The sequence below is a fragment of the Pholis gunnellus genome (assembly GCF_910591455.1).
Source record: "Pholis gunnellus genome assembly, chromosome: 16".
NCBI classification, from domain to species: domain Eukaryota; kingdom Metazoa; phylum Chordata; class Actinopteri; order Perciformes; family Pholidae; genus Pholis; species Pholis gunnellus.
Window position 1 is genome coordinate 9,154,093 of NC_136543.1, and position 22,076 is coordinate 9,176,168.

The 22,076-nt window shown below is 42.2% G+C and overlaps 1 protein-coding gene across 1 annotated transcript in view; it reads left to right on the forward strand.

Annotated features, from left to right (window-relative positions):
- The window catches only part of csmd3b (CUB and Sushi multiple domains 3b), a gene marked incomplete at both ends in the record, with an annotated part of 311,985 nt that overhangs the window by 109,338 nt on the left and 180,571 nt on the right, over positions 1–22,076 (forward strand). Inside the window, one exon of the mRNA XM_079176023.1 lies at positions 18,768–18,965. Coding sequence (XP_079032149.1) covers positions 18,768–18,965 — 198 coding nt within the window. The remainder of the gene's footprint in view (positions 1–18,767; positions 18,966–22,076) is intronic.

A 22,076-nucleotide genomic window follows, 5' to 3' on the forward strand; every position in this document is an offset into this window, starting at 1 on the left:
CAGACTGCTGTGTAGAGGGAACCAGGGCAACACTCTGGGTTTTACCACAAGATCTATGATCCAACGCTCACCTGTGGTCATGAGCTCCCAGTCATGACTGAAAGAGCGAGACCGCAACAAAACATGTGTTAGCTTTACAGCGTGACTCAACTTAAAGATGAGGGTGAGAAGCCCAAGAAATAGGGAAGGAGGTCGGAAGTCCTTCACGTTGAAATGAGCCGACGTCATTTGGGCATCTGATGAGGAAGCCTCATTCCCGGCAAACCAGGACGCGACCCCCCCCCCCCCCCCCCCCGGGGGAACACCCAGAAGATGCTGGACGGCTCACCTGGCTTCTGTGAACGCCTCGGGACTCACAAGCCCAGGAGGAGCTGGAGAATGTGGATGGAGAGGACTGCGCTGGGCGACCTGCTGCGACTGCACACCTTGGAGCTGGATGTGCTTTAGAGAAAGTATGAATGGACGGATGGATGAATGGATTACCGCACTGTATTATTCCACTATAAAACAGAGGTACATGAAAAAGGTTAATTCATCGCTCGCTCGACAGGAGCAGATTTTGCAATCGGCGGGGCAAAGGTACAGTAGTGCAGCTCCATCCTTTTCAGCCTGTCTGCTTGGTGGAATACACTTTGATGTAATCCCTGAACACTTTATCCTCTTCCTCTGAAGACTGTCGGGTCATAACTAATTCAGACACCAGCATCTACCATACAGTATGTATAGATGCATGTGTGTGTGTGTGTGTGTGTGAAACGGAGAGACATAGAGAACAATGTATTATTTAGCATGATGTTGGAGGCAGTTTGATATTGGGCTGATGAGACAGAATCATAGATTATCACAGCACTAAGACACCACACACACACACACACACACACACACACACACACACACACACAATGCTCTTTCTCAGCATGGTCATTGTTGAAGATTTATTCCTTTTGTTTCCTCCTCCTCTTCCTCCTCCTCCTCCTCCTCCATATTTATCTGCACCACGTTGTTCATCTTCATACATCTACTCTTCTTTGTATTTTTTTATGTGATTTGACCTTTATCGATTTATGTTTTTGACTTAATTGAACGACAAACACTCAAGTAAATAATAAACAAAATAGTAGCAAAAATGTTCTCAAAGTAAATCTTTTGGCCATTTTCATATGAGAACTAGAACAAGTTCAGACCATAAAGTATTGCAGTTATACTAAATGCTGTATGTGATTTTTCTCTTTATTTCAGGCTAGTAGTTAGTTGTTTTTGTTCAGTCAGAAGCATGGGCAAACATAGAAAGCACACAATGTACAGACATGGAGATGCATACCATACAGAACCAGACACACGGCTCCCACATGTAGTCACCCTCCTCAGCACATGGACTGGAGAACATGTTGTTCAGCCCCTGACATGCTGCCATGTGACCTACAAGTCAGCAGAGATGTCACTCCCCTGATCCCCAACCTTTCTTCACTTCTGCTGTTTGTCACCTTCTCCTCTGCACTTACATAATCTCCACTGCTTGCTTCTTCTCTTCTCTATGACTAACAGCGATACACTTTTTACCTTCATTTACACTTACCACAGAGCGTTTACATAGTTCCTCAAGAGAAGGCATAAACAAAGACTAATAAAATATAGAAGAGGGTGGGGAAAAAAACACATTCAATGGAAAATGGTTTAAGGTGCACAGCACACTCATAATGTTTATTTCTTCATATCAAAGTCAGACACATTACAGTTTCTCTTCTGAAAGTCATTTTATTTTAAAGTGGCAATCCTTAAGATTTCACTCCTGGTTGATTTTGATTTTGTATTTTAGTGAAAGCAATGGACTTGTGCTCCGAGTTCAGCAGTCTGCAGTCTTTTAGTTGATACATAGTGAATTGTGAAGGCGCTGGAGGTATAAATTCTGACCGAAGCAGGGATGGAGAAAGTGGCATTGGTCCAAATGAAATAAGATAAATGGAGTGATGACCTTCTTTCGATTAGTCCACTCCTTCACCTTCATCTTTTTGGGGGGGGGGGATTTGAAATTGTATTTTTGCAAACAAACAGGTTGCTGCTGGCAGCAGGTTAAACACTTTGGGAGCTCTCTCTGGCCAGATGTCACTTACATCAATAGACCCTTCTCCATCTGGGCATTTATCCATCAGTTCCACACAATATCATGGAGAGTGTTACTTACTCACAGATGTTTACCGCCAATCCAGTGACCTTCCACACACACACACACACACACACACACACACACACACACACACACACACACACACACACACGTATTTCCTCAACCTGCTCAGCTACCAGCTTGATATACATGATTTATATTTTCTAGGAGGGAGCTAATAGAAATCTTCACTTCACTCGCAACATTTTTGTGTCTATTTCATCTTTTGATTTACTTATCTTTGATATGTTTCGACACCACTTTGTTTTCAACTGTATGGAAACGCATGAGCAGCAATGAAGGGATTAGCACACTTCTAAACTGTTTGCCATTGACAAGTACCCTAGAAAACAAGGAGTGAGTTAACAAAAGAAGTGGGCCAGGATTAAAGCTATTTGCCTGTAGGGTCATTGCTCCCTCCGGGTCCATAAAACATGTGGGCAATAACCACCCTGGTCACCTGTTGATGCTTCAAACCTGGTTTAATTTTGTCGAGGAAGCGTGCTGTCTTTGTTAGAACAGGGTTTAATCTCTTTCCACGTAGAATTCAGCAAGCAAACATTTTTTGTTGATCTCCTGCATCAATTATGTTTCAGGCTCGAGCACTATTTGCCAGTCGCGGCAGTAAACACACGCCAACAACATTCAATCCTCCCAGTGATGAGTCTGATCAGACTGCTGCATGCATGGCCACCGAAACCAGCTCCTCAATTTGAATGATTGTGCAGCTGATGGGCAATGTTCCAGTGTATACTGAACAGGAGGGGCTGGATCCCAGTTAGAAAAGCGTTTGGATCCATGTATAGAGGCGGCCATTAAAAGAGCATTCCACCGTTTGTTTCTCTGTGTCTCTGATCCCTTATCAGCGCTTGATTGATTGGTTTCGACTCCAGTCTCTTTGACTTGAACATGATCTGAGTGCAAAAGTCAAGTTCGTGTGTGTGTCTCCTTACATCTGTGCGCATACATCAGTGATGTACATTTCTCATCGACAGTGTTTGTGTGTGTTTGTGCGTCCACACGTGCGTGCGTATGTGATTGAGGTTCTGGCTGTGGCTTTTCTGATCTTTATCAAAGAGACCTGAGGGGACTGATAATATCCACTCCTCTATCATCCGACCATCTGTATGTCTGTCTGTCTGTCCCTCAATTCAACAATTCTATCCAGGTCAGTTAATGGCACCCTGGAAAGAGAAGGTGACCCCAATAGCGGAGGTTTGTTGAAGGAGCTGCACCTTAATAGGATTTGGAAGGTGATAATATAGTATAAAGTTATATAAAAATATATATATATATTAATTAATACAAATATTCTACATTTACAGATACAAATATAAACATTGCAATTGTTTTTTTGTACATTTTGTCATTGCGTTTGTTAAGAACATAGCAGGAGGGGAAGCTTTGAGTCTAATGGTCTCAGTTAGTGACGGGAGCATAATCCTTATCTTTTGTCAAGTTGTTTAATACGACACTTCCTTTTGTCAGGACATTAATGGACTTTATATTTTGAAGCTTTTCTTTACCTTTCTCTGGAAGAGTGAAAAGACCGACTCTCAGGCCAGAAGCTCAGGCTGCATGGGCTGCGTTCATACAGTATATATGAGAAATCAGAATGGAATACGTCACCGCTGTCCCTGGAGAATAGTGGTTTTACAGTCCTGTACAGTAGTGTGTGTGTGTGTGTGTGCCTGTGTATAATGTATGTGCGTGTGTCATATGTTCGTATTCCCGTGTTAATACTATATAGCAGATTTGAGAGGGGAGAAAACTAGTAAGATGGTAGAGGAGCATACTGTATATAAAGAGTAATGAAAAGCAGCGAGGAGAAGACGAGGAAAAGCAATTAGAGGAAGGGAGGGAAGAGAGAGAACTGTAAGAGAATATGAAAGAGAAGAAAAAGACGAGAAAAGCAAACCTGCACCGAGACAGCAGACGCGAGGAAGGAATAGGAGAGGATAAGAGAAGAGAGGAGGAACTCCCGGTAATAATGTAATGTGCTCTATGCTTTCTAGTCGAACGGGAGAAATCAATGCTGTTTTAAAGCGGTGTGTGAGTGTTCATTATTTACAGTGTGAATGCAGCTCCTCGCCGTTCGAACAGCAGCAAGGTCAGATTTAACGCGGGGGCATCAATCAGAACAATCACACACACAGCAGGTGTGGAGAGCAGAGTGTGTCAAGCAGAATTGTGAAGGAACATATGGGTTTTGAATTCATATCTCCGTCTACCAATCTTCCGCTTTTGAGTTTTCTTTCTTGCCATGAACGGGAAACGGACCATGTCCCAAAAGCATCAAAACGCAATGAAAAAAAACACGAGTTATACAAATGTCCGCAGCCACCAGTACCTCATACACCTCTAAACCAGTGATTTTGGATGTTCACATCTGTGGCCATGCAGCATTTGCAACCCACTGTATAATACAGTCATTTGCAAATGATCCAACAAACCACAAGCCTGTTGACAGGTTTGTGACACAGTCGTATATCTCATCATAGGGAGCTGTCCCGTTGCACTCTTTTAGATAGTTTACTTCATCGTATTGCCCTGTTGTTTTCTCTTGAGGTTTGTCCCAATCATACTATGAAAATAACAAAGCACCATGAAAACCATCCTTATTTTTCATGTATTTAGCATTATCTTAATGTCATTTGTTTTGTTAATGAGAAATCACAGATCACAGGCTGCCAGATCCTTCATTTTGTGGGTAGACAATATAGATGAGTGACACCAAAAAAATGACCGAGTAATATGACAACCCTCTAATACATAAAGCAACAAACAATGAATGGGTTTTCAGTGTTATAGAGAAAGAAATGGGACTACCCTAGGTTACCCGGCATTGTCAGCAGCAAGGGACATTAGCTTGTTATCTGGATCATTGTATGTAATTCCAAGATGTTTTGGTACAAAATAGCTGCCAAATCTCTGTGTCCGGCCTTCAATGACTGTCCACACAATGTATCCTGGATGAAGTAATTACAGTAAACGCCTGCCAAACGTCTTCGTGTCTGGCTAAGCAGGACACTGTAGGTGCCTCGCATCACAAAAGTCCTGCAAATGACTAAACAATGTGACACCTGGGTGAAACTAAGCAAATTCGATGACGGATTTGTATTAAGAAGCTGCCAAATGCTTTAATGCCTTTGAAAGGAATATATGTTTAATATCAAAAGACTGTCCAAAAAAATGTCATCAGTCTGAGTAAAGTGAAGTCTTCCAGAGCCTGGATTGGCAATATAGGAATTTTTCTCAAAAGAAGTCCAATAAATAACATATTGATATTTAATACTGTGATGGAATTATAGCGATGGGCTACCAAACCCTGTCTGTAACAAAACACGATAGAATTGACATCAAATGATATATTGATTTGATATTCAAATATTTCATATTCTGTCAGCCAACCACAGGCCACCTGGCTAAATTATAGGCTGTGTTGGTACATACTGTGTGTGGAAGTGTGTTGATGTACCGCAGCAGTGTGTGTGTGTGTGTGTGTTTGTGTGTATGTGAGTGTGAGTTGATAATAATACTGCCTCCTGGCCAATGTCAGTCCATTATTCAGCTTTATATCAGCCAACCAATCAAACGGCCTCCCTTCAGGGTCACCACCTCGGCCCATCCAATCAGCTTCTCCTGCCAAGCAGGAAGGAATGTCACCTGATTAGCATAACCAGGAAACGAGCAGGGTCATGCTGACGTGGCGGTTTCTGAAGCCATGAGTCAGACAGCACTCCGAGGAAGAATTTAGACAAAATGTATCCCTCAACACCAATCAGCCAATCAAAGAGGTTCTTCTCCAAATTGTAACACCCTCCCATTAAATGTGATAAGGGACATCAACTGAATGATCTCTCACCACCTTAAGCTGCTTCTCATCAGCAGATTTCATTATTTAAGGGCATTCCATGGGGTTCTCTCTCAATATTTAATCATCTAATTAATTGTTAAAAATGACTATCAGCGCTGTATGCTGCAGCCCCTGTGGTCTGCTTTCTATCAGCAGATTTTGTTATTTCGCTATCCCACAGCTTTTAATATCTTAAATACTGTCTCCGAGGAAGGAGAAGAGCAGTACAGCAGGGGGAAGTACAGTAACACAGCACCACCAGCTTTGTTCGACTGCTCGGCGGATTCATTGGATTTAGTTTCCCTCTTACGATACAGTCGGGAAATTGAGGTTAATAAAAGTTTTTATATGCTCACTTTAGATAACATCAAAGCCTGTCATCATAGGAAGGTTGCTCCTTTGAGTTGATATTCTTGACATCTTGTCTCTTTAATGAACATATCTGGATGACACTTTGTAACCAGTCTCTAAAACACAAATGCTGTTTTTTTTTACAGCATTTGAACTTTTTAACTTCGTCCACATGTTGTAATGATTTTAGAGTGATGGAACTTTGTCCGCGGAGCATTTTTGATTCGATATCAATGTAAGTAAAACACAACATAAAAAAACAAATGCAGAGCGAATACTAAAATCTTTGGGGGAAATATTATCGTAACACCAGGTTTTGGTCGTGTACAGTCAGCTATGGAACAAAAGCAAGTGAATGTCATTAAAATAACTCCTTTACTTTGCAGCAGATAGGCAACAGAGTTTTGCTCTGTGATGTCTCTGTCTGTCACAACAGATAGATGTGATTACTGAAGTTTTGTGCTGTGATGAAAAGAACAACTTTGTTGCAAATTGAATCCCCAGAGACTGTGCACCCCCCCCCCCCCCCCCCAAATACACACGGATACAAAAACAACACAACGCCATGATGTGCGCTGAGTGAAATATTTTAGTTTTGTGCAGAGGGAACACTTGTTAGGTTAGGGTTGGTGAAGATGCTGTACTACACTCATCGTACAAAGACGGGGGACATAGAAGCAGATGAGAGAAGAAGAAGAAGAGATTAAAAGGGACAGGATTGAAAGGAGTTGAAAGGACTAAAACAGGACAGAGGCCGGCTGCTTATATCTTGAAAGTGTACTTCAGCGCAAATGCCCGTGTCGGGTATCGTTTTAGCCGTTACGTGAGGTTGAACTTGTTAATTTCGGTGTTGATTTTCTTAAGCACCCATAATTTGAAGTAACATTAATGAGAAAGAAAGACAGTTGTGTGTGTGGTTCGGTGCCTGTTGATCTATTTCATTTAGTTTTATATCCTTTATTTTGTCAACAGGAAAGTAAGCTAATGCAATATTTTTTACCCCACAGTTTGCATTCTGTCTGGTTTTCAGACACTATTTAATCATTGCCTTCATATGTAGGATGATTACTCAGCTCTGTCTTGTTTCAGTTGGTTGGTTTCTCAGTTAAGGTGTATTTGTGTGTGTGTGTGTGTGTGTTTTTCTATGTGTGCCGGCATCTGTCAGTCAGCTTTCCGGGGGATGGGGGGGGGGGGGGGTCGCTTGATTTTAAATGTAATAAGTCACGCCACAGTGACCCCCTGCTATTAGATACCACACACAGTCTGTTACTGTGCACGCAAGTCATCATTTCATCTCGACGGTGCAACCAAGCAACACACACACAGATGCTATCACGCGCGCACACACTTAAAGACGAACTAAGTGTGCTTTCATTAAACATGGCCAGTATGCCCCAGAGTGTGGCTGAAGTTGTCAGTCACTGTCGACACACACACACACAAATTGACAATGACTGTCTCTAAAGGCAATGGTCTGTACATGGGTTACCAGTTAATGTTTCATACACCACTTAACAGCATTAACCTTGCATAGCCCTCCATTGCTTTCTGCTCACTTGGTGTCAGTTTGATTAAGGGCAAGCGAAAGGTCTGTCTGAAGGTATTAAAGATATAGGAACAGTAAGAGCCCTGCTAGTGACCCCTACAGACGGCAATATTCATTACACCCTATACTATTAACTGCTAGGTGGAATGATCAACAGCATTAACAGAAGTAGAGCAACAAACCATCAAGTATCGAGGACAGAGCTGGAGGAGAGGCCTTGGGGTTTTAAGATGAAAAAAGAATGTGAAGGGCGAACGTGCCGAGAAACTTTCTTGATGAAACATCTTGAGAGCGAAGTTAGAGGAAAGCGGATTTCCAGCTTTAAATGTGTTTGTGTGTTTGCCCTTTCCAACACCTGTGTGCCCGTGTCAAACAGGCAATGTAAATAGAGAGGATTGTGGTGGTGGTGAAGAAGTCGTTAGAGTGGTGGATGTTGAAGTTTGACTTTGTTTGAAGAGGCCAGTTTCACACAAAAGCAATTTTGGAGCAACACTGGAGGTTAGATGGAGCATGATGGTCAGTGTTTGGGTGGGTTTGAAATACCAAATTGACCTTACCGTCTGCCAGCTTTGGAACAACATGTCTTTATCCCATCAAGTAAACCACCAGCTCTGTGAAACTCCTTCTGTGCTTACCCTCTCCTCTCCTCTTGTCTTCTATTGTCTAGTCTACCTGAGGTCGAGGCCATTGTTGTGTTCATATTTAACTATCTGACTGAATATCATGCTGACAATGGCTGATAATTAGAAGCCTTAGACAACAGAGAGAGGATGGACTGAAAGACAGATGTTGATTTCTGAAGAGAAAGTAGCTGGTAGGGGAGAATAAGAGTGCTCTGGTATTGATCTGCACAAAAAGGCCTTCTGAGAGGACGCACTCATTTACTCAGTTCTGCTCAATGACAACTATGGCATCTGATTCTTTTTTGAAAACATTTCTCTCCCCCTCTCTCTCTCTCTCTCTCTCTCTCTCTCTCTCTGTTCTTAATGGATATTGATTGAGTTTTAGGAACATACAGTAAGTTGCGCCAGTTGTGTCTTGCTGACCTCTTTTTTATTCTGAACTCTCTCTGTCTCTCTGGCAACCTTTGAGGTGAACCTATCCTTCAGATGACAGCGGTGTGTGTGTGTGTGTGTGTGTGTGTGTGTGTGTGTGTGTGTGTGTGTCAGTGTATGCATGTGTCACAGCGCAGTGGAGCTTGAGCAGAGTGACAGTGATGTCAGACACATAACGATTTCCTATTGGCTGTCAGCCCCTGAGGCCTAACGACCTGTTATTGATCTGACCAATTAGCATTCACACATTTAATTAATACTGAAGCCTGATGCGCCGACACAAGCGCGCTCGCGCGCACACACACAAACACACAAGAACATACACACACGCAGAGTTTTAATTAATAGTGAGCAGAGGGGTGGCTGTGAGAAGAGATAAGAGAAGAGGCAGGAGGGAGAGATGGATGCGTGAGACAGAGAAGAGAAGGGTCAGTGAGAGAGAGAAGACAGCAAATCGGGACCCTGTCTTAAATTAGTGTAGCCCCCTTGATATAAGGAGTTATGGTACGTCAGAGCTCAATATAAAACTGACCTTTGAGATTATACACCAGTTTACCTGTGTGCGTTGAGAAAATTGGTACTACGTCAAGGTGTAATCTTCAGTGTGATGCTGGGGACATGATGCATATCAGTCCTCCTGTCTTGCAAACATAGTTTGATGAACTGTTTAACATACAAGTAAACAAAAACAGTACTGTACACAAAAAAATCCTGCAACCAGCTGCATTGCCCAGTATTGCAATTGCCAAAAGTCCCAATATATTTATTTAATATGACCATCTACAGTAAGCAAACACTGGGCCTTGTACTGTTTTGTCTGATGAAGTCCGATGGAGCTGATTTGTCGTAGAGTCCAGCTATTTCAGGTCAGATGAAATGACAGCGTGCGGCTTTGCAAACAGTCTAACCCGTGCAGCCTTTAAACACAAGACAATTAGTGAGAGGTTTGTGTGGTATTTATGTGTGTCTCTGTATGTTTGTGTGTCTGTCTAATGAAGTTCTGTTGGCAGGATGTCTTTAGGGGGAAATCTAATGGTTTATTGAACCGGGCCTCAGGGAAACATTGATCACCGCATCAAGGAGCTATCCACATTGACACACACACACACACACACACACACACACACGCCTTGTATATACACGTGCACACAATGGCACACACAGTCACTAGAGCGTGCACACTGGTGAAGTGGAGGTAAAGGGCTTATAATTGACATCCCCATGTTTATTTGTGAGCAGTCAGCCTGCTGTCATTATCTGCTCATTCAATTACATACAGGGAAATTGCAAGGCTGGAAAATAACTTAATTTCATCTTTTAGATGGATATGCTGACCACAAACCTGAGATAATTGTGCTGGAGAGGGTTATTATATTCTTCCACATGATTAACTTGTTGTACCCTTACCAAGCTGATATCTATCATAGGAATGTTTAACTTTAATACATTTCAAAGGAGCACCATACTATTCACTTCAGAGTATGACCTCATTCGTTATTTTGATTCAATCATTTTGCATTCATAGTGGCCCATAAAATGCTGTTTATCCAACATTGAGCTCACCAGTATCATAATAGAGCAAGTCGATGGTGAACGAGGGATGGATCTTAGGGTAACCAACAGTGGTTTAGGGACACATGGTTTAGCAAACATGAATCAAATACATTTACTTTCATACTGTAGTTTCAACACCAGTATGATCTGGGTATTTCCTCGCCCCAATCAGTGATCAGTGAATTCTCCAATCAGGCAGCATATACCGTCCTGATTACATGCTTTTTAGGTTCAAGAGAGCTGGACCAGTATGGACACCATGGCGTCCTGAAGCTGCTTTTATTATTGTTCACACATCAAGTCACCACTAAGGCAATACTGCTTTTACCTTCAGGGACGGTGTGTGTGTGTGTGTGTGTGTGTGTGTGTGCATGTTTGATTGTCTGTGTTGGGGTGTAATAATTCCAAAGAGACATTAATGGTGTGTTGCTCTGAGTCCATGATGTTTGATCTCCACTAGAAGCTAAAATCCTGAGCAGCACAGTTGTGTGTGTTTTCACTGATCTTCACAGCTGCCAGATGATCTTATTCTTTGAACAGCCATTACGTTACCGGGTGAGCTCTCTCTTTTTCCCCGCTCTAGCTCACCCTCAGAATCACCTTCTGCTGCCACTTAGTCCTTTTTGCCTTCATTAATGTTTTCATAATTAATCATAATTACTTATAATTACACCATTACCAACCAGCAACCAATCAAAAGTGGTTTCTGTGGGGAGGTGCATGTGTAAAGTGTGTGTGTGTGTGTGTGTGTGTGTGTGTGTGTGTGTGTGTGTGTGTGTGTGTGTGTGTGTGTGTGTGTGTGTGTGTCTAGGTTTGTGTCTCTGTGTTTGTTTTCGAGGTAAATTCAATCCTGTCCAAAACAAACCCGACCCCAGGCAAAATGTAGATGTTAGAGGTTGTCTTTGAATGTAAATGCCTATATTTTCCATTTATTTCCCTACGATATCAGTTCCTGATGACTACAATATGGATGAGAGGCGGAGGTATAGCTTTTAGCAACTAAATGGTTTTCTATCGTTTGCAAAGATAGCCATCATATTTATCGGTTTGTGTGAGAGAGGCCACAAATTCAGAAAAAGCCCTGCACCCCTTCACTTTCTCTGGGCTACATACAGGAGATGCTACTTCCTGCTGCAACATTTTGGAACTGTTAAGTGCTCATGTAATCACAAATGAAGTGGATGATTGGTGCAGAAAGTATAAAGCCAACTACCCTAAATGCTTCCTCTGCTGTATTCTGCAGAGGTGAACTATGGCCGTTATCCTTGCACAAATACTGCAGAGGCATACGGTTTTTAGGTAGTTATGTCTAAATTACGCCTTTCCATTATTGAGAAGTTCAGAACTTAACTTGCACCACATATATTGGACACATTCCTCTTACAATGCATTTGTAGAACAAGCTCAGTCAGGCCATGGTCTGAAGCAGTGGCGGGCCGTGCATTTTATACCTGGGCCTTCACTGCTGTCCTGCAGCTGAAACACAGCTCCGGTTATTATTTGTTTCGTGTAAAAATGAAGCCAACACCTATAGATACACTAACTGCAGAGAATACGCCGAGAGTGCGTCTCCTCTCTGCTCTGACTGCTGCGCGAGGCTTCTGTGAGAGTACCCGCATGTGTGTGCTTTAGGGCGGCGGAGGGGCTCACGGCAGCACCCGCTGCTCGTTCACGACAGTTCAGAATGTACGTGCTTTAACGTCAAAACACCAGAAAAGTCTCCAATAACACCAGAAAAAGTCGCTAGATTTGTCGCTAGTAGCTTTTGACAAAAAAAGTCGCCATGAGGGTTCGGAAAGTCGCCAGATTTAGCGAGAAAGTCGCCAAGTTGCCAACACTGGCACCGACTAAATATGTCCCCAGAGCAACATTGGACGTAACAATGGTTCCTATCACATATTAAACCAAACAAAAATCCATGTTCATAAAAACAAGTTGTACAAATAATAATATATAAACAAGCATATTAAAGCTACTGCAGATGTAAAAACAAACGCATTTAACTTACCAGAGCTGCTGTTCACTAGTTAAAGACAAAGTCCTGCTTTCTTTGTTAATAAAGAATTTAATCTCACGATTCATGGACGCCAGTGAAGACAGTCGAGCCACCCCAGTTGTATTTCTTGAATAAGTTGTAATGCGTTTGAGGGCTAAAAATGTCCGCTCCACAGAGGCAGCAGATATTGGGATTGTCACCGCCCAACATGTCACGCTAGCCCACTGACCAATCACGTATGGCTAGGCCAGCTAGCAGGATCGGACACGTCAAAGAATACGCCCAATATGTCAAACTAAAGATCTGATTGGTTGAAGACTATGACAATCAACAATATCGTCCCCATTCACTTAAACTGGACATGGATTCACTGGGTGAGTCTGCAGGCCTGGGGCCTCTCTTCTTACCTAGAGACACAGAGGTGAAATCTGATTGGATAAAAGCTCTGCTTAAAACAAGCTGCACTCGAAGCAGAGCAACTGAGGAGCACAGTAGCTGTGCAATGAGAAAATAAGATGATGGGAAAAGTATTTTTATAAATTATAATACATGTAGTGTATTTAAGAACAATTATTAAATTATAAAATAGCTATAACTTTGTGATTCTGTTTAGGCCAGCAGAGAAGGCTTTGCAGGCCCTGACGGCCCACCACTGGTCTGAAGTATCCTCTTTGGATCGAGTTAGAGATCTTCTCTTACTTGGAAAATCAGGAAATGTTGTGCTTCTAACATTCTCCTTGAGCTGAATTTACCTCAAAGTTCAGATCTTTTTTTGTACCTGCGCGAGCGATGCTCTACTTATTATTACTTTTAAGTTGTTTCTTTAGACCGGGACATGAATGAAAAAAAAAAATGGTGTTAAATGATATGCTGCTGGTGCTTCTGCCTTGCTTCGCCACAGGGAGTCGACTCAAGACTCAAAGGGAATTTATGGGGAATAGAGTTCGTAGTCTCAACCCCTGCTGTTCCTCTTATTGGATTGTGGATGATGATATTTGAAAGAGGCCAGCACTGTGGGTGCTTGTTGTACCACTTGCATTACTGCATTTCATGCCTGGCCTCTTGTTGTGTAGTGGTGTGTTGTCATCAACAATAAAGGGAAGTGTTCTCTGCCCAAACTACTCTTATCAAGCAGTGACTAATCTGGAACTCCGCTTTAGTTGGCCCCTTTTTTCTATCTTCACACTCGTTAAGCTTTTAATTGGAAAAGGCATGCAGTAGTTTAACACAAGTGTTTAGTTTTGGTTTGAAAATAAAATTGGAAGGCTGCATTCCTTCCTTCCTTAGTTCCTTCACATCAGTCTTTCTTTTTGCTCAGCGTTTGCATAGCATGATCCTTAATAATGGGCTTTTCAGTGGCATTTTATATTTAATGCTGTTAATACTCTTGTAGAGAAAGGTGTCACAAATTTCAAAGGGGGAATGTCTCATCTTGGCATTAATCTTTTCATATTAAAAAGCGCAAAGACATGTCTAATAATTCCATATTATCCTATCCGTGATTGTTGAGCTGTCATTGTTAGAATGTGTGGAAATCGCCTGAATCCTTGTATGAATGACAGTTGCTTGACAGATCTGCAGCAACTTTCTAACAATGGAAGGATTGTTTGAGAAAAAAAAAAAGTTTCCACTGTCATTATTACAAATACATGGATTTATTATAGTTTAGCAAAATTGTCTCAAAAATGTCTTATTTTTCATCCATTACTCTAAAACTGCAATGTAACCTCTGGAAACCACAACTGAACTTTTTAGAAGTTTTGAGAGTTTGCTCAGTAAATTGAAAGCTCTGAAAATGTGTCCACAGTGCACATGTGTTGAAAAGCCGATGGATATTCTAGTCACTTATGTACCAGCTTTCTTTTCTAAACAAAGTTCATTTAACATTACCTTGCAGATCGATAATGCACACTTACTGATCCGGCAGGATGTATGGATTATGTAGAGACAGCGGCAATCAGCGGCAATCACATCTTTCACAAATCAACCTTTTTTCTCAACCTTTCTCCTTTTTTTGTATGTGTGGGTGTGGGGGGGGGGGGGGGAGTTGGATGGTAGAGAGCGATGTTTTCTTGGTTATACAATACAATCTGTCAGACATTTGCAAGTACTCTGGGCAGAATCCAGACCGAAAGAAAAACAGAAGGAGGAGTAATGTTGTAGCGAGCCGTTTAAAACACAAAGATTACCTCACACAATGACAAGCGTTAATTATAAATACTGTTAATTAACGTCAAGATTAATGAACATTGTGGAACCCAAATAGTTTCATAAACAGAGTGACATCATTGTGACAGTAAATCTGTGTTTTTGCCTCTGGCATTGTTGGTGGGAGGCCACGTGATCACAAGAAATGATGTACAACCTATGCTATTAAATTTAATTAACTTAAGGGGCTGAAATTGTTTTATGACACAAGTTCTTCACACGTCTATAAAAAGAGTTGGTCAAAGTGTTGAATAAATCAAACTGACGGGGAACTGACTCGAAAGATGACACCCAGTGAATCTAAGTGCCCCAGAACACATTTCACAGTTTTTTTAAAGACCTGAGGATTCATCCGTCGGTTCTCTTACGGTCCTTATAAACCGTCCATCTTTTACGGTAAATGTCTTGAAAAGAATTTCTGAAATTCATTTTTCAGATGCTGTAAATGGAAATCCATGTACATGGTTTCTTGTTACACATCCTATGCATTGTTTTCAAGCGTTTCAGCATTTATTATGTTCCGCTATCAAACTTGGTTCATCTTTTGTAGAAGTTACTGCTGAGGGAGGCGCAAAAGCTCCAAACTCATTGAATCATCCTTCTTTGTCTCTGCCTCTCTTTCCTTTCCCTCGTCTCCCTATTTGTCTCTCTCCCTATGTCATCGCTGTCCTTCACTCCCCCTCTCCAATCCTCCAGCCTGCGGTGTCATCTGTCTCACTAAAAACTCTGAAAGCATGGCAGCATTTTCTCTTTTTTTCTAGAACTTTGCTCTTACTTTTTACCCACCACTCAGTTTTTCTTCTCCCATTTTACTTCTTCCCACTCCATCTCGTGCTCCCTGTACCCGGACTCCGCTGTAATTGCTTATCTAGGGAGAAATAAAAGCCAGGTAAATGGTTATGTGTGTGCGAGAGTGTGTGTGTGGTAGAAAGAGTAGCTGTATGTGGGTGTCTCCTCTGCTTGTATGCCTGTGTGTGTGTGTGTGTGTGTGTGTGTGTGTGTGTGTGTGTGTGTGTGTGTGTGTGTGTGTGTGTGTGTGTGTGTGTGTGTGTGTGTGTGTGTGTGTGTGTGTGTGTGTGTGTGTGTGTCTGTGTCTGTGACAAATGCAGATAGTTCTACAGATGGCCCATAAAAGCAGCAGCTTGTAATGAAGCAACTGAGACTCAAATCATGGTTATGGTAAACTAGGGAGAGGCAGAGATAAAGAAAGAGAGGCAGAGATAGATTGAAAGAGTGAATAGTGAGGAGAAAGAAGTGAGGGTAAAAGAAAAGAAATAAGAGAAGGCAGGCAGCAATAAACCATGAAAAGGAGTGTGGTGTAGCCACTGGCTGCTGAATAAACTGGTGTAATGAAACTATGTGATGTTCACAATAAACTAGAGAAACAGTAAGGAGGAATGAAGGGATGGACAGAAGGGGTGATATAGAGGTAGAGATAGAAAGGGAGAGGCAAGGAGCTGGCTTGTCATCAAAGTTTTTAGTTGAGGAGGAGGGAGCAGGGTAAACGGGACAGGAGGGGACGGGGGAGTGTGACACGACGAGACACTGCGGGACGAGGGGGGGAGATTAAGAAATACAAAATGGGGGATGTGGGAGAGAAAGATAAAAAAAAGAAGGTGCTAAAGAGGCAGAGACAGATGGAGAAAAAGAGATAAAAAAGCATGGGGAAAAAAGTGAAACAGAGAAACTTTATCAAAAAGATGACAGAGATGTATGTAGAATGAATATGTCATGGAGGCACCGAAGACTGGAAAGTGTGGTGTGTGTGTGTTTGCATTAGTACCGTGAACCACCAACAGACAGGCAATATGTGTGTTTGTGTGTGTGTGTGCGTGTTGGGAGAGTAAATGTGTGCCTGATAGAACACTAAACACTAAACATCCTGACACCGACTGGGGCCACACTAACTGGCAAAATCGATAGGCCAACAGGTCGCAACACTAGGCCAACCTGACATCCAATCACAATACAGCACAGGGGGTCGCCTCAGTGATGGATGACCCGGGGTATGTGTGTATGTGCATGTGTGCGAGTGTCGAGATGAGTCTTGTCAGTGTGCTTTTCTCCGTAACTGTGGGTCTGTGAAGATAAGGAGTATGGCGGTTGGGGGGGGGGGGGGGGGGGGGGTCTCTCAGGGTCTTTAGCAAAACGATTATCTTGTCTCGTTTGTTTTGTCCATGCTCTTTGAGGACCGGGATTAAATAGACCCTCTAAAGAAAACCTTAAACAGAATCTTTATTTCAACTAATTACAGCCCATGAGGGCGTTTTTGTTTTTGTTTTCCGTAATGGGAACTCATTTAGAGGCAAAGTTATTTCTGTTATTAAGTTATTTCTGTTCTCTTATCTATTTTTAAATGATCCAAAAGCTTTGGTATCATTGACCCCATCACAATCAAAATGCTAATAATAAAAGGTAGCAAGATTCATTTAAAGGAAAGTGAAAGACTGTGTTTGTGTGTGACCACTGACAAAATGCTAAAAGTCCACATAAACATGCTTAGTAATGATAAATAATAGAATAAGAGAATATTCATGATATGAAAAATGTATTTAACTTCCTGTTGAAGAGTGACAGCAGTTGTTTCGGCTATGCACCGGTATATGGCGGTGTGTGAAAAATGTATATCATACGGGAAATTAAAACCGGTATACCGGTTCATACAGCGCTATGTTGGGCATCCTCCGTCCCTCCCTGTCTCTAGAGATGGCCGATAAATCGATTAAATCTATTGATTCGAATTCATGGTTTAGGACTGTGTTTAAAAATGAAAATCGATTATCACTTTAACTCTTTAAATTATGGTACGGAACCTCCGCCGTTCCCCGGAGCTCTCGTAGTTCACAGTAAACACGCAGGTTCTCTTCAGACCGCTTCAGACACGGGTCAAATATCAACACGGCAACATGCTCCAATAAAAGTCCTGAGTCCAAAAAGGCTCTGTCTTCTCTAACCTCGAGCAAAACTCTGTCTGCTGTAAAGTTTGTCTGGCGGCATGACTCATTTATTCCAGCATCTAAAACGGAGGCACACAGCCGAGTGGGATAAGTGGGTGGCACTGCGACGGCAGCAGCCCTAAAACACCTGCTGGTAACATTAGCTGAATCATTTCCTCATAGCATTTAATATGAGAAGAATGCGAGCTCAAATGAAAAAGCTTGAGCTGGACGACCCGCCTGCTGGTTTCCCCAGTTGGTTCTGTCTCCCTCTGCTCTTGCCTCCCCCTCACCCAATCTGTTTGTCTCCTCCTCCCTCCTCCCTAACCCCCTATCTGTCTGAACAGTTTCATAGTTGTATCAATCAAGTTCAAACAATAAGACCGTAGTTGGTCCCTGTCCTCCCATCTACTTCCTGGTTTATGGCTTGTAATACCCCTTCCATGCCTCTCTCTCTGTCTCTCCCCATCTCACTCCTGAGTGTGTGTGTGTGTGTGTGTGTGTGTGTGTGTGTGTGTGTGTGTGTGTGTGTGTGTGTGTGTTTGTATGTGCGGATGTTTATATGCACACTTGTGCATACGTCTTAGGCACAGAGCTCTAAATGTATCTTGAGGGAATAATGTGATTAACCATAAAACACTCTGATATTGTCTCCCTCCCTTTCTCTGGGGTGTAGCTTAGTTTGCTTCAACCGAGAGTGCAGTCAAAATATCGTTTTACAGTCATGATCGTGCTTGGCAATATGTATTATGAATAACTATAGGCTTACGGGCCTTCCCGTATGTGTGCTTGGGGTAAGATTTTAGAACAGACTGTGACACTGTGTAGGTATTTAATCTGCATCGTCACAATGAAGTCTATGTGATACAATGTTTTTAATGGTAGATGCAGTGTGCAGACTTGGGGGCTGTAAGTGCCCCAGAGGAGTCTCTCGATCGGACGCATCGCTGAGCAATGGCTGGGTATATTATATGGTTGGTTCCCGGTCGAGTTAGGGTCAAATCCACTGTTAAACACTTTAGTGCAATTAATTCAAGAAAGAAATTGAAAAAAGCCTTAATCCTTCTCCCTGACTCATTTCTTTTCTCTCTTCCTCTGCAGAACTCCACAGTACATCCTGTGGAAACCCTGGTGTCCCACCAAAAGCAGTGCTAAGTGGTGGCGGCCGCTTTGCTGTGGGAGACCATGTGCAGTACAGCTGTGTCCCTGGTTACGTCTTAGACGGCCATGCAACACTCACCTGCATTACCAATGCTGGAAACACCGCCGTTTGGGACTTCCCTGCTCCGATTTGTCGAGGTATGGACAACTATATATACATATATATATATATGTTTGTGTGTATGTGTATGCGCATGACTGTGTATGAAGAGTTTTATTTTGAAGTGAAAATTAATACAAATAAAAAAAACAGAACTTAGAATAGGCTACATTTATAGCCATTACTAACTTTCTTTGTCAAGACAATATTATAATGTAATGAGCTCTATATAATGCTTTGGAAGAAAACCCTTCATATCATTTACGTGTATGTGTTTCAGTGAGAGAGACAGAACGACGGGCAGGCTGTGCATTTGTTTGTGTGTGTATGTGAAAGAGAGCCAGACAGGCAATCCAGGAATGCTTTTCTGCATACGTGTGTGTGTGTGTGTGTGTGTGTGTGTGTGTGTGTGTGTGTGTGTGTGTGTTGTTATGCTGTACTTTATAATCAAAAGATTTGTGTGGGAGAGAGGCAAATATGCAGAATGGACTGTATGCTGAAGTCTATTTGGGGATTTCAGGGTAGGTGCTGATGGTCTGTGTACTATGGTGTTGTATGCTATGACACACTACAGTACGTATGCTGAGAAATATCTTATTATGGGGCCCACTATACCATGGTGTGTAGGTGGATGTACATCTAGCAACTCGTGTGTGTACGAGAACAGACTGGCACAGCTCTCTTTAAGAATAAGTTTGAAGAAATACATATTAAAATGACAACGGCAGGAGCAGCAGCTAAAAATAACAAGTAATAAATGGCATCTTGTTGAATGGATTCGATTGTCATATACTTACATTAAACATTTCGTTTAAGTTCCATTATACAGTCAATTTAATATTCATGACAGCTTATTGTTTTACTTTACCAGACCATATAATTGGGTCCCAATGGCTCTCATTGTCACTCATTTACAAATGAGACGAGTGACGAGTGACTTCAAAGCAAGCCGAACATGTAGTAACCCACAGAGAGAACTCTGTAGCTGTAGTTGGAGGACAGAACTGGAACTGAAGGCGACGGCAGTTTGGACTTACAGGTGATGACAAAAAGGACTTCAATGGAATGCCCATTTCTCTTTTATGGATGAGTACGTAAGCGAGTAAGTGATGGGTAACCATAATCATAGCCATAAGAATTTCACTACCTAATTAGCTGATTCTCATGGTTTCAGTATATATATCTCCCTTTGTGGCTGTCTTGAGCGGATGCCGGGAGATGGGCTTGTTTAGTCACATGATCCGGGTGGTGCTTTAAAAATAGGAGCATTCTAAAACAGCTGTTACCAAGTACGTGAGTGGCCAGATGGCAGCTGCATGAGCACCCCGGTATCGGAGGGATTGTGATGCAACAGAATGGAACTGATTGGGGTTTTAAGGTGTCAGGGCTAACACTGGGAACCGCAAGTAAAGAAGAATCAGTTTGACAGGCTTAATACCATATGCTCCTGATCCCAATGCGCTCACAGGTCACCACACCTGTAAAGCCTCAGGAAATCTGAGGTGAACAAATAATGTATCCGCCCTTAGCTGCTTGGTCGCTGTAGGACTATGCATTGAAATACATATGCACTCATATTTGTCATAAATATGTGATAAGAAATACACTGGAGTTGAGGATATTTCTCCGTTTATCGAAATGGCATAATCAGTGACTCTACACACCTCTGTTTACGATATTCCAATGACTCTCATGTGACTGCTGAGTGACATCAACGACCTGAACTTGCAAAGACAATACTTTTGATATTGAACTTTGCCGCTCCACCTGAATGCATTTCGGTTGCATATCTCATAAGAAACACAGAGTGAGTCATCCATAAGTGCAACATTATGAAGGCAAATCAATATCAAAACATCCGCGAGCACAAATCAATATCCACGCACACGTGTGTGTGTCGAGGTCCCGCGCGTGCAACTCAAACACGCAAATTACTTTCGCGAGTGCTTTCACATCTCTCTGCGCAGAATGTTTCCGCTCGCGCGAGCAAAGTTGGAGTCCGTGAGGAGAAAACCCATGCTTTGAGGGCGAGATGCACGACTTCTATCACTGCTCTTCTGCTCGCAAAGCTTTCAACTGCTCGCTCGCATAAAAAGTACAATATTTGCCTCTGAGATGTAGTGGAATAGTGTTCAGTGGCAGATTGAAAACCACCTTCATACCGCCACCTAGCATCTGTGTCGGGAGTGATATCCGGTCAAACCAAAGACGGGGACTATAACCAATTCAATTTAGTGGCGCAATGGTTTTCGGTTTTCTTCAATTTTGCTAATGCGAAGAAGTAATTTGTGTTCGCTGCTGCTTGAGTTGCACGTGCCTTCATAAGCATCCCTTAACACACAGGAGAAGGCACTTACACTTCTCAGAGGGGACCCATCCCAGGAGAAAGGGGGCGGATTCATCGTACTAAACTTCAGTACTGACTATCAGTCCTTGGTATACGTGTACTCCTCTGTGACTCAGATAGGTGGATGTCCAGAAACAGGAACGCAGAGGTTACAGAGGGCCTTTCTCAATACCCAAGTTCACAAGTACAGAGAAGTACGCATTTTGAGAAAGGCCCAGAGACTAGTGGGGGTTTCATCAAGTCGATTCAGAACAATAGGTTGGCTTTTTCTGTGCTATACCTCCCACATAAGCTTTCTGTATTTGTAAGAATACCACCCACTTAAACTCAAAGGAAGAAAAAACCTGAACGGAGCAAAGAAAAGATGGAATGAAATCAGATGCCGTGATTAACCCATGCAAACAGCAAGACCTTCCACCAAGACCACGAGGCCAATAAAGACAAAAATAGAGCCGCGTTGTCATCTACTATGTGGACAGAGATTTTTCTTTTTAGAATATCTAAATATTTGTTATCACTGTCAGTATGCTGAGGCAACACCTGGTTCATCATAGCTAACATTGTCTTTTATTAAGTGCGGTAAGCAATGCACAGATGTGTCTGTTTTCACCTCACCCAGGTGCTGTTCAAGCCACGGCGTTGTGGCCTGTCCTTAATGACAGGGAGAACATGCATTTTATTACCCTTTATTTGTAATTATTAGAATTTACATTTAAATACAATAAAAAAAAAACACAAAACAAAATAAAAAACGTTCCCTTTGTAATAAAGTGCGAGACAACATGTATTACGTGACTATCAT